This window comes from Falco biarmicus, chromosome 8, assembly GCF_023638135.1.
Source record: "Falco biarmicus isolate bFalBia1 chromosome 8, bFalBia1.pri, whole genome shotgun sequence".
NCBI lineage: Eukaryota > Metazoa > Chordata > Aves > Falconiformes > Falconidae > Falco > Falco biarmicus.
The window spans coordinates 46,281,884-46,293,504 of record NC_079295.1 but is presented as its reverse complement, the minus strand read 5'-3'; the positions used below and the strand labels follow the sequence as shown (position 1 = coordinate 46,293,504).

Here is an 11,621-nt window from a genome sequence, read left to right as displayed (position 1 = left end):
CCTCAACATCTGGATCCTCTTTCCTTGGGATAGGGCATCAGCAGGCAGCAAGGCCACTTGGTTCCCCATGATCCCTGGGGATACAACCCTTTTGCCCAGCTGGCATGTACCTACACAGAGGGGAAACTGAGAGCCCCCTCACCCCTCATCCATGAGGATGTGATCCCTTGGGAGTGGGGAGCATCAGTTCCCCTTTGCATGGCCCAGAGGAGAGCCCAGGGAGAAGGGGGTGGTAGAAAAGGAGTCTCTACAAAACCCCACTGAGGGAACGGTGGTCTACATCTTCACCTGGAAATTTTTCCTTCCCAGGGGCACTTGCTAGTGGCTTCCAAGCAGGGGCTGAGTCTTGCCTTTGCCCAGTGCTAAGATGACTGCAAACCCAGTGCCTGCAGCTCAGCAAAGGGAGAGGCGCAGTGCTGTGTGTCAGCCCAGCACAGTCAAGACACATAGCACTCGTATGTGAGCCAACTAATGAGGGAAGCATCTCTGCTCTGAGCTAAGGAACTACCCTGCACAGCTATTGATCTTGCCTAGCACAGTCCTGCGCAAAGGCAAGCAGGAAAACACAACCACAGCTGAGCAAGCTCCCTGCATCTGTAGTAGGAAGCAGCCATAAATATGCCCTGGTTTGAAGTGGCCCAGCTGTTTTTGAAGGGTCTAAACTACCTAAAAAACCCAACAACAACTATGCTTGGCAAAAGAGATGGTGAAATGGTGGGAAATGTCATCAGGTCTCAACGGAGCAGCGATGGAGGTGGGGGTAAGCCTGGAGCTCGCTGGTGGGATTTTCCCCGTTTCCCACTTTAGCTGGTGGCAGGCCCAAGTGCAGGCAGCCTTGAAGCTGAAGATGTCTTTTCACTGAACCATTTTGGTTTTAAATAAAGGAGACTGGTCTGTGGCAAACTGCTTTGTGGTGTTATCTGACTTGTACCTGCTGAAACATCCTTAAGCTGGAAAGCAGGAGCGGGGAGGACAAAAGCCAGGGCTCCTTGCACCTGGAGGAGGGCGACAGGGGCAGGTATCTCCCCACAGCCAAGACTCTTCACTGCCTCCATGTGCTTTCTTCCCTGAGGACGCTTCAGGCTGTCCCCAAGGATGTGACATGTGGGAAGAATCCGTCAGGCACAGGCACCCCGGTTTTCACACTTTTATTGTAAAGCTTTAGGAAGGGCTAATTACAATGGAGTTGGTCATCTGACAGCTCAGCAAACAAACAGAACAGGAGAGAACAGAAAGGGGATCACGACGGTGTCATGCTCACTGCTCTGAACAGAAAGAATTACAAGGGAATCAATTGTGCTCACAGCGCCCGAGGAAAACCAAGCCCAAGGCCCAAAGCCTTCCCCGCACAGGGAAATGCATCACACATTGAGAGCAATACAATCTTAGCAAGAGGCGTTGCCTTAGACATAGGTCACCATCTGAAAAATAGTTGGGTACTTTACTCTGCCATAGGATTTCTCCTTTAGAAAAGCTACACCTGCATGTACATAAAACTGTACAAAAAACAAGGCATCACAAGCAAGGAAATGAAATCTCGTATAAATAGAACCAACACTGAAGAGCTACAAAGGGGTCGCTTAGATCCTTCCCACGCAGCCCGCCTGCTCCCTGGCTCCCACCTTTGGTTTTACCCCTGGCTTGTCCTAGTGCAGTGTGAGATACAGTGAACCCCTCCGCAGAGGCGATGAACCCCCCTCCTTTTCCCTGTGCTTGTCTAGACTGGAGCCTGGGGGGAGCTTCCCCCCACACCCCCTACATGCACAGAGGCTTTATCCTTCTGGCTTATAATTGTGCAAATGAGCTTCTTTCCAACAGCACCTCTTCTTCACCCTCCCCCAGGACTGATCCCCAGTGACACTGTCAACTTCACCCCAGGACAAATCCCCAGCATCCCCTCTCCCAGGACCGATGTCCAGCTCCTTCTCCTCCCAAGGGACCCATCCCCACTGCACCCCACATAGCCTCCCACCCCTTGGCACCCCACCAAGGACCCACTCCCACTGCCCCCCTTTATTCTTCCCCACAGACCCACCCTTACCCCCCGCACACTCCCCCTAGACACCCATCCCCTCTCCGTCCCCCAGATACCCATGCCCTCTCCCCACTGTGCTCCCCTCCAAAGACCCACCATCCCTCTGTGCCCCACCCAAAACTCATCCCCCTACCCTCCCTCCCCATGGCAGACATGCCCAGCACCTATGCCTCCCAACCCCCAGGGACCCCCTCTGCACTCACCCCGCACTGCCTTGCACCATAGTCACACTGAGAACATCACCAGCTGCTCCAGGAGACAAGACAGCAACTCCAGCCACAGGGCTTTGAGCTTCAGGGTCCCTCTGGTGACCCTGAGCAGAAGGTAGGGAGCCCACCCGCAGGCAGGAGGCTGGGGTAAGCTGGTCTTGGACAAGCACCCCTCAGACGTGGCTACGTCACTCTCCTGGGGGGTCCCCATGCGGGGCACTGGACACTGCCGCTGCCTGAGCCCAGGGGAGGCATGAGCAGTCGAGTTGGCAGTGGAGTCAAAGATCCTGGCCAGCACGGCCAAATTGCACATTCTGCCCAGTTTGGCCCTGAAACTACAGAGCTACAATAAAAACAAGTTCAGGAGCGTGACTTGCTCAGGCAGCCAGACCAGAGGAACGTGGGCCCCGCCGGGCGGCCACTGTGGGCGAGGGTAGAGCAGGGATGCCCAGACAGGCAGGCAGGCGGACATCCACCGGGAGCATCACGCCTGCCTCGAGGGACTCCCAGCTGGTCGGCAGGGATCAGCAGCAGGAGACCAGGAGGAGGGTCCTGCCTCCTCCGGATGGCACCCCAAGGTGCCGGGGCTGCGGACGATGCAGTGTGGTGCGGTGCCACCCAGGGAAGGCAAGGAACAGGGCTGGGGCATGAGGGAGCAAGAGGGAGCAAGTGTGAGCAGGCGGCTTCTGCCGCCATTCCCTTGTTACCTGGGCTCGGCTTGCACCGCATCCCCTCAGGTCAGCCGGGGCCGCACCAGGGAGCCGGCCACCTCTTGCCACTGCTGCTGAAGCAAAGGGAGAGGAGCTGCTCAGAGAGAGGGATGCTGGAGGGCGGGAGGAGGCTGGGCGGGGGGGGGCCCTGGTGCGCTGCACCCCAACAGGCACTACAGCTATGGCAGGGCAGTCTCTGACCCGCAGCGGCTGGGGTGCCCTGTCCCTGTGGTGTCCCCTATCCCTGTGGTGTCCCCCTGCTGATTAAGCCCGGCAGAGCCATCCACGAGCCCTGCAGTGATGGACCATGTGAACCAAAGATGAGCCACGGAGGGGAACCATCCTGCAGCTACTACTGGCCCCGCTCCCTAAGGAAGATCCCAGAGATGAAGACAATTGATGCGCGCACAAGAACGGGAAGAACAGTGGTGCAGCACAGTCCCTCCCCGTGTCCTGGCAGGGGAGGACAGGGAAGGGCTACCCAGGAATGAGGCGTGAGTGCCCCAGACCCCTCCTGCCAGGGGTGCACATGGACCCCCCCAAAACAGGACTGTGCCCCAGCTGCCGAGGGAGCAGGGATGCTCAGGAAAGCGCCCAGGAATCCCCCTCTGGGGAGCCCCTTGAGGGGTGAGGGAGTCCTCTCCCCACCGCATGCACAGCGTAGCCCCACTTGGGTACCCTGCAAGGAAGCCAAGGATGCCAGGGCAGTGGGGACCTGCTGGGGAGACCGGTTGACCTTTGACAATGGAAGAGAAAGCTGGATCCCGTGAGAGTGGCCCTGTGGCCTAAGGGCAGCGGGAGTCCAGCGGGCAGGGGCTCGGTGGCCCCCGGTGTGACCCTGAGACAAAGCTCCTCCTCACAAAGGCAATGGTGGCTTAGAGGCGGATGGGACGGAGGTCGAAGGCATGGCACAGCCGGCCTCATGGGCATCCCCTGCCCCGGAGGAGGCACAAGGAGATGGGCTGAGACACCACAGCCGATGACGACCTCCCTGCCAGCAGAGTTGGACTGAGGGCTTCTCCGGACCCAGCCGGTCCCTTCACTGGGGCCTTCCCCGGACCATGCCAGTCCCTTGACTGGGGGCTTTCCCATCCCTCCTCCACCTGCCGGGCACAGGGCCACCACCAGGGAACCCCCTCCCCCCAAAGCAGACCCCACCTATGGCACCAGGCAGTCCCTAGGGACCCTGCAGCTTGTGGGCACAGTGACAACGTTCAGAAAGAGATCTAGGCTGAAAAATAGCAAAGTCCCTACAGTCCGGCTAGGATGCTGCCTCTCTCTTCCAGCTCCCCAGCTGCTGTTTCAGGGACTGGTCACATCTCTATTTACAATATAGAACATGAGTGTGGGCCGGACGCTGCGCTCCTGCGGGCTCTTCCACGCAGCAAACCATTCAAAGCTGGAACTTGCTCCCTGTGGTTTGTTTCTGTTTTCTTTTTTTTTTGTTTTGTTTGCTTTTCCTTTTTTTTTTTCCTTTTTTTTTTTTGTGTTTTTTGTTTTTGTTTAAACGTCTTTCGTTTCAAGGACAATAAAAAGTTTCGATCAGGCAGGACTTGAATGTCATTCCTAAGATTCGTATTTACAGGAGTCTACAGCAAAGAGACAGGCAGCTCGCTCCCCGTGCGTGGAGACACCCCTTGTCCTATGCCCCAGGAACTCCACCAGCTCTGCGTGGACCTTTGGTACGTAAGCCCTTCTCCCCAGCCATGCCCTCCACACCAGGAGCCTGCCCAGCCCTCCCCAGTAACGCAGCAGTTCGGAGACACGCACCCGCAAGTGCTCAGAAATAGGGGTTTGGATGCTTTCATCCTTCCCACCCACCCCCGGCCCCAGGAAACAATGGGTTAAAAAGACGCTCCTCTCATCCCTGCCTTGCCCTGCTCTGCTGTCCACAGAGCCCACTGCCTGGAGAACTGGCCGCAGGAGTGATAAAGCATTGAAGTTTAAAATGTTCCTCTGGACACTGGCCTCAGAAGCGCATCTGCTCCCTGTCCCTCACACCCAGCCTCACAGGTAAATCTCCCTCTTGGTGGTCTGGGACGAGGGGGTGGTGGCTGGCTGGAAGTCCGAGGTCTGGGTGAGAGGAATTTCCTCCATGGGAGAGTCCTTGCAGGGCTCATGGCTACTATTGGAGAAGGCACTGTACGTGGGGAGCAGGCGGAGGTTGGCCATTTTGGTGCTGCGCTCTTCTGAGAGTCTGGGGCTGCCATTCCCGACTTGCTCTTGACTCCCTCTGTCTTGGTAAGGCACAAAAGTGGAGAGTTTGAGGGCGTTCTTGGGCCTGCGGCTAGGGGAGGACTGGCCGGGCATCCAGCAGGTATCGGAGTGGCCGAACTCTGTGCACTCCCGGGTACAGGTCCCAGTCATGGCTACATCGGGCAGAGGCCGGAGATCTGCAGGGAACCAAGCAAGAGCATCGTTACACACACACAGATACCACCAGCTGGATGGAGCACAAGGACGAGCAGCAAAGCCTGGACATCTCTGTCCTACCCACACCCTCCCACAGTGGGAGGGCACAGCCAGACCCACAGCCACCCAGGGAGCGAAGGCAGATCTGGGAGGGGTACGCAAGGCTCCTGGCAACTGATGCCTCCTGTCCCAGGTCCCCCTGGACAAGCATCCTCCCTGAGGCAGGAGCATGCAGGGAAATGGAAGTCAGAACACAGGGCAGAGCTTGCTGAGCCCACCCCCCCTGGAGACAAGCATTGCACAGGAGGGGCTCCATAGCCTGGATTTGCACAGCAGAAAACAGGCTGTCGCCAGACGCATCAGCCCACAGCTATGGGCACCACCTGGACCCTGCTAGGCTCCATGAACTCCCTTTGTCCAATGCTTCTGGGCACCACTGACAGCTTCACCATGCAGAGATGGGGAAATGCCCTAAACACAGTCAGGTTCCTCACTGCCCTGAGGTACAACCATATTTCCGGAGCACCATCCTTGGGCAGTCCTGCCCTGCTCACCATCAGGCATGCCAGGCCACCTGCAAGCCTCCCCAAGCACCCCATCAGCAGGAACCCCAAAACCAGCCAGAAGTCCTCAGACATCAGCTAGTCTCCCACAGAGCCTGAAATCCCCAAGCGCAGCAAAACACACATGGGCAAAGCCACGTCTAGCCCCAGAGAGGCTGGACGTACCTGATGCTCACGAGTCCCTGCCCCAGGAGCGCCCAAGCCTCTCTGTGCACCAAACACCTGCCCCTGAGAGAACCAGGAATCTGAGGGCATCGATAGCTCCCTGCTCCTGGGAGAAACTGACCACCAGCTACACCAGTTCATGGTCTGGTGTCCTCACACACCAACCACCCTCTACCCTGGACACTACAAGGCCTTCTTGAACCTTGGCCATGTGTCCTTTACACAGGGAGTACCTGTCACAAGTCTTCAAGGGCCAAAATTTGGCATTTCCATGCAGAGGTGAGTGTCCCCCCCAAAAGCCATCCCAGACACAAGCCACTCCTTGCCATCTACCCCAGCTTGGGGCACACCACAGCCCCTCCCCCCCCCCCCCCCCCCCCCCCCCCCACTGCCTGGGATGTATCACTGCCCACTACCACAAGCACCTGCTGGCAGATCAAGCCTGGTGCTGATGCTGAGATGAAAGGAGGGACTGCTCATGACCTTGAGACTGTTCTGACTTGCAGACATCCCTTCTGGTTCACAGAAGTCCCCTCCATCACACAGAAGCTCATTCCACTGCACTGCTGACAAACTGCAGGCTAAAGGAGGGAGATACTGAGGACCTCTGGGCATCTGAGACTTACAGGGCTTTCACCAGCTCAGGGCTTGCCCCTTCCCACCAGATACACACTGGTGCACGTAATCCCTTCCTCCCAAAGGACAGACCCATTGGCAGTCCCTCAGCCCTGGGAAGAAGCAAAGCAGAGCCATTCACACCATGCTGGGGGCTCTGGCCTCGTCAGCACGACCCTCCTGCCACCACTTTGGGGCTCTCAGACACAGGCATCCCTGAGTCACCCTAGCACAGCTTTCACACACAGGTAAACCCAGGATGGGAGGAAGGTCTCTGCAGGAGAAGGCTCCATACAATGCCAGGAATGGCTAAAGAGACGGGCATGGAAGAAGGGGCAAAGTTAGCAGCAAACCAGTGTGTAAGCATATCTTGCCCTAAAACAGCCCCAGGGACTGTATCCCAAATTCTCAGCTCCTCCAGGTGCTGAGGCACCCTGGGTGTTCCCCGGGGTTCCTGCAGAGGCTCTGGCACCCACACTGCTCCCCATGCTGGGAGCTGCCTTCTGTGTCCCGTCCCCTGGCGCATATGTATGCTGTGATATCCTGGCAGAAGCCATAAGGACATACCTCAGCGCAGACCCCCTTCACAGCCTGCTCCGCTCAGGGGACTCTAATGAGGAGCAGAAAAAGGACGAGAGGGTCACATCATTGCACAGCCCCCAGCCTCCACACCCACCCTCAGGATCCTCCTGGACCCTTCAGCCTCTGCTAGCCCTCCCCATCGCATTGCACTGAGCCCCACAGCATCCCTCTGATACCCGCTCCCTTCAGGAGTCCCTTGGCCTCTCCTAGCTCTGCTCCAGCCTCCTTCAGGCTGCTTGGCCACCACTGCTGATCTCTCACTAGTTTCTCCAGCCTTAACAAAGCCTCACTGGAGCCCACTGGTCCTCACAGGACTCACAAGGGAACTAGAGGCAAAGCCTGAAGCCACCTGGCTTGTGGCACCCTGAGCCCCTCTGTGCAGAGGGGCTGGGGCTGTGCATCACAAGACAACGCGCGCACACACACACAGATACAGCCCGGCTGGATGCATCCTGACGTGCTCATGCACCACAAACGGGCACGCTCCAAGGAACCATGCGCAGGGGACAGCCATGCTCACGCTGCAGGGTGCAAAAGCAGGAGCCCAAGCATCACAGGGGACAAGATGCCCACATAGGCCAGTGTGAGAGCATAGCCTGCAGTGTGTGTCCTTGGGGTCATTCTCAGGGCTGGCCACAGACCAACTGTCCTATTTCCTGAGCACGTGGAAAGTCGCCTTGTTTCTTTCTCCTAGCTACAGATAGAAAGCAAGATACAAAACCAGAGGCAAGACAGTTCAGTTTCCATCTCTGCTCTGTGCAAGTCAAAGTAGAGACTGGAGCCTGTGTCCCAGATGATCCGCCAGGTCTTCCTCCGAGGACAACAGGATGCCCCGGTGGCCACCGGCTCAGTCAGTTTGAGATCGTGTTTCGCTTCATCTGTTCAAGAGCCTGTATTGCTGTCTGTCTCTCATCCACTTTCCTACTGGACAAACGGGACAGCTCATCATCGTTTCCACTTCCAGAAACGCCTTGGTGCTGTGCACTTCCAGGGTGGGGAGTGGATGAGTGCCATCACTTCTTGCTCTGGCAAAAGTGATGCTGAGTCTATGGAGAGTACTGGCAGGACTGAAATAAAAGCTACCTCTCCAGTAAAAAAAGCTATGGTGATTTCCTTGTGCCAATGGCAGCTTAGAAATCGCAGGATCAAGCAGGAACTCTGTGTTCAGGGTCTTTTATTCTGTTTTTCCCATTGTCTGTTTCTGGCACTAAAGTCTTTTTCCAGTGTTGTCCCTTCACTTGCAGTGAGATGCTGGCATCGGAGCTCTGCTGCTAAAGAGCGTATTATGTGCCATGAGCACAACCCACTCCGCTTTAAGAGCCCAGGAACGGGGCAGGGTGTAATTTGTGAATAGCTGTGATTTAGAGCAAACACAACCCTATGGCCTAATTCTCAGCACATGCCGGTGGTTCAGAGACTTCGATGTGCCACCACAGACAAGCAGAAATCTTTCTTTGGGGGTAAACACTGGTGGAAATTTTCCCCACAAAGTGCTGATCCTGAATGCCCTGCAGTGTGGGGAGGAGGCAGACTCCAAGCCTCACCTCAGGGTCACGGTGTCCACTTCACCTTACAAAGTATACTCAGGATTTTGGATCCCTCCTCCACCCCAGGAATGCAGTTTTGTGACTCTGAACCCCTGGAATCTGACAAAGTTCCCAGGTGATGAAGAGGATGGCCATGCCCTCTCCAGCACCTCATGCCTCCACAGCATCCTAGCTGTGCAAAGGAAAAGCGATGTCTGTGCAGCTGCCATGTTTTCCTGAGCTTTGCCCTCTCACTGCGTTCCTTTGGAGGGCTGGCCCATCCTCTTACCAGCATTCCCATGCCAGAAGGCTGTACTTCTCAGCCAGGAGGGTTGCTGTGGCTGTTTGGGCATTCACAGTCCTCACAGTCTTCTAGCTCTCTCCTTCCTACAGCTTTCCATTTCTCTGGCATCCTCTTGTTAGCTGCCTCCAGGCTGCTCTGCCTCAGCACATTGCTTGGGAATGAATCCGGGGTAGTAAAAGTCACATCCCTTTGAATATTTCAGATCAAAAGGGGGCACAGCTGGGGCTTTACACCGAGATGCATTCAGAGGTGCATCCTGGGCCCTTGTTCTGGCTGGAGGAAGGGAGCTCTCTCGAGCTGTGGCTCTGTTCTCATGCTGGTGTGGCTGTTCTCATCTCCTGACATCCAGGGCACCTCTGCTCTTTGTGAAGGAGACTGTGCCAGGCCGTCTCCTCCGGGAAGAGGCACATATTGGTGCTGCTGCTAATTATTTCTCTCTATAGATCCCCATGCAGGGCAGAAACACATCCTGTTGCAGCCACTTACAAGGGCTCCTCTAATAGTATTATTGCTCTGAGTGGGGGATTTCAACAGTGCACTTGAGTACTGTTAGACAGGAGACAAAAGCAGGCAGCCTCATTCAGCAGACACTTCCATCTCCTGCAGGAGATGTGCAGAGGTTCGCTGCAAGCCAGGTAGCTTCAAGCAGAGGCTGAGAGCCAGCCTTAACCACTGGGTTTTTTTGCCACCATCTGCAACATCCACAGTTTGGTTTGGTTCTCTCCTGTCTTCCATTTGCATTAGGTATCAACACTGTATGTGTGGTGCCGGGTGAGCAGGGATGATGCAGCACAGGAGGCCAGATCTTGTGGGAGAGGGGATGTACTGGAGCAGCTCTGGGAGGAGAGACAGTGGGACTGTGGGGACGTGACACAGCAGAGCATGGCAGAGGATGCAGAGAAGCCTGGAAGGGAGGAAGGGGGAAGCACAGCATGCTAGGAGGGACTGGAGAGGTTCAGTGGTACAAAGAAATGGGGCATAAGATGGTGTGGGGAGAGCAGCTTGGAGGAAAAGCAGGATGCTTTCCCAAAGCATTAGATCAGAATGACTCATCTTTACCCGGTGAAAAAGAGAACATTGGGCACTAATTTCAATCAGCTACCCCCATTCAGAGCCCAAAAGCACTGTACCTCTTCTAGCCTCAGTCAGGGGGTACAAGGGTGGAACATGCCCCACACTGCAAACTGAGGGCTGGGGTACAAGGTATTTCTTTTAAAATGTCAGGCAAGGATGCGGTGTTTCCAGTACAGGCAGCTTCATCACCTCTGTTGTCCTGGTGTGGGCACCTGGAAGCACCCCTTCTCCCACACCGAGCCCTCAGGCTCTGCAGACCACCTCTTGGACATCCCTTATGGTGGTGACCTCCCATGACATCATATCCCAGCAGCAGCGTCCTCTCTGCCTGCCCCTACAGCATCTTTGCAATGGAAACAGCCTTCTCAGTGCTGCTCTTTCCAATGGCTGCCTTCCTGGGGCACAACTCCTGAAAGTAGGCACCATTGCCCCACTCCACCACAGCTTACTAGTGCTGTTCTCCTGCACCACCACCCCCTCCAGGTACCACTCCCCGGAGTGCTCACACCTACAGGTACCATTGCCTACAGCACTGTTCTCTACAGGCACCATTCCCCTACCGCGGTACTGCTGACAGGTACCATTCTCCCATGCCACTGTTCTCTATAGGTACCAGTCCCCTACAGCGCAACTACCTACAGGTATCATTTCCCTACAGCGCTGTTCCCTACAGGTACTGGCCCCCATGGCGCAGTTACCGAAGGTACCACTCTCTCACAGTGTTGCTCTTTATAGGTGCCATTCCCCCGCAGTGCCGTTCCCAGGAAGCACCAGTCCCTCGCAGCGCTGCTACCTACAGGTACTGGTCTCCCATGGTGCCATGTCCTCCAGGTGCCATGTTCTATGCTGCTGCTCCCTCCAGGTATTGCCTTCCCCCGCACCCCCCCTCCCCCCCATTGTCTTCCCCCCAGGCACTGCTGCTCTAATGGTGCCATTTCCTCCAGGTACCATGTTTTACAGCACTGTTCCCTCCAGATACCACTCCCCTGCGGTGCTGCTTCCTCCAGGCACTGTTGTTTCATGGTCTGTTCCCTCTTCACTACCCCCTAACAGTACAGCTGTTTGGATAGCATGCCCCAGCATCCTGTTATACCAGCAGCCCCATGGCTATGCAATGCTATGCTGTACTATTCTTCTTTGCATCCTTTGCATCACCTTTGCATCCTGTCACTACTTGCATGAGCGCCTTGCACTATCCAACCCCCCAATTCACTCCTCTCCATGCCTTCCCTGCCCCACAGCAGCATGCCCGACCCAGTAGCCTGGAGAAGTCCCCCTACACTGGCAGCAAGAAATGCTCAACAGTCCATCCCCATGTGGCCAGCTCAGCATGAGGTTCCTTTGGTGGAGAGGAGCTCAGTGGCTCCTTCCCAACACATCATCCCCTTGCAAGGGCTTTTGGGAGAGGGCAGTTGTGCTGTAGGTA

At 56.2% G+C, this 11,621-nt stretch overlaps 1 protein-coding gene across 2 annotated transcripts in view; it reads right to left on the bottom strand.

The window, feature by feature from the left end:
- Window positions 1–4,507: 4,507 nt before the first annotated feature.
- PCDH1 (protocadherin 1) overlaps window positions 4,508–11,621 on the bottom strand; it is a 53,066-nt gene continuing 45,952 nt past the window's right edge. The window contains exons 5-6 of one of the 2 annotated variants that reach the window (XM_056349476.1): window positions 7,277–7,319; window positions 5,213–5,347 (exon numbers count right to left, since the gene is read on the bottom strand). In XM_056349476.1, coding sequence (XP_056205451.1) covers window positions 7,294–7,319 — 26 coding nt within the window. In that variant the 3' untranslated portion in view covers window positions 5,213–5,347; window positions 7,277–7,293. Of the gene's footprint in view, window positions 5,348–7,276; window positions 7,320–11,621 lie in introns of both variants that reach the window. The other variant, XM_056349475.1, reaches the window with a different exon arrangement.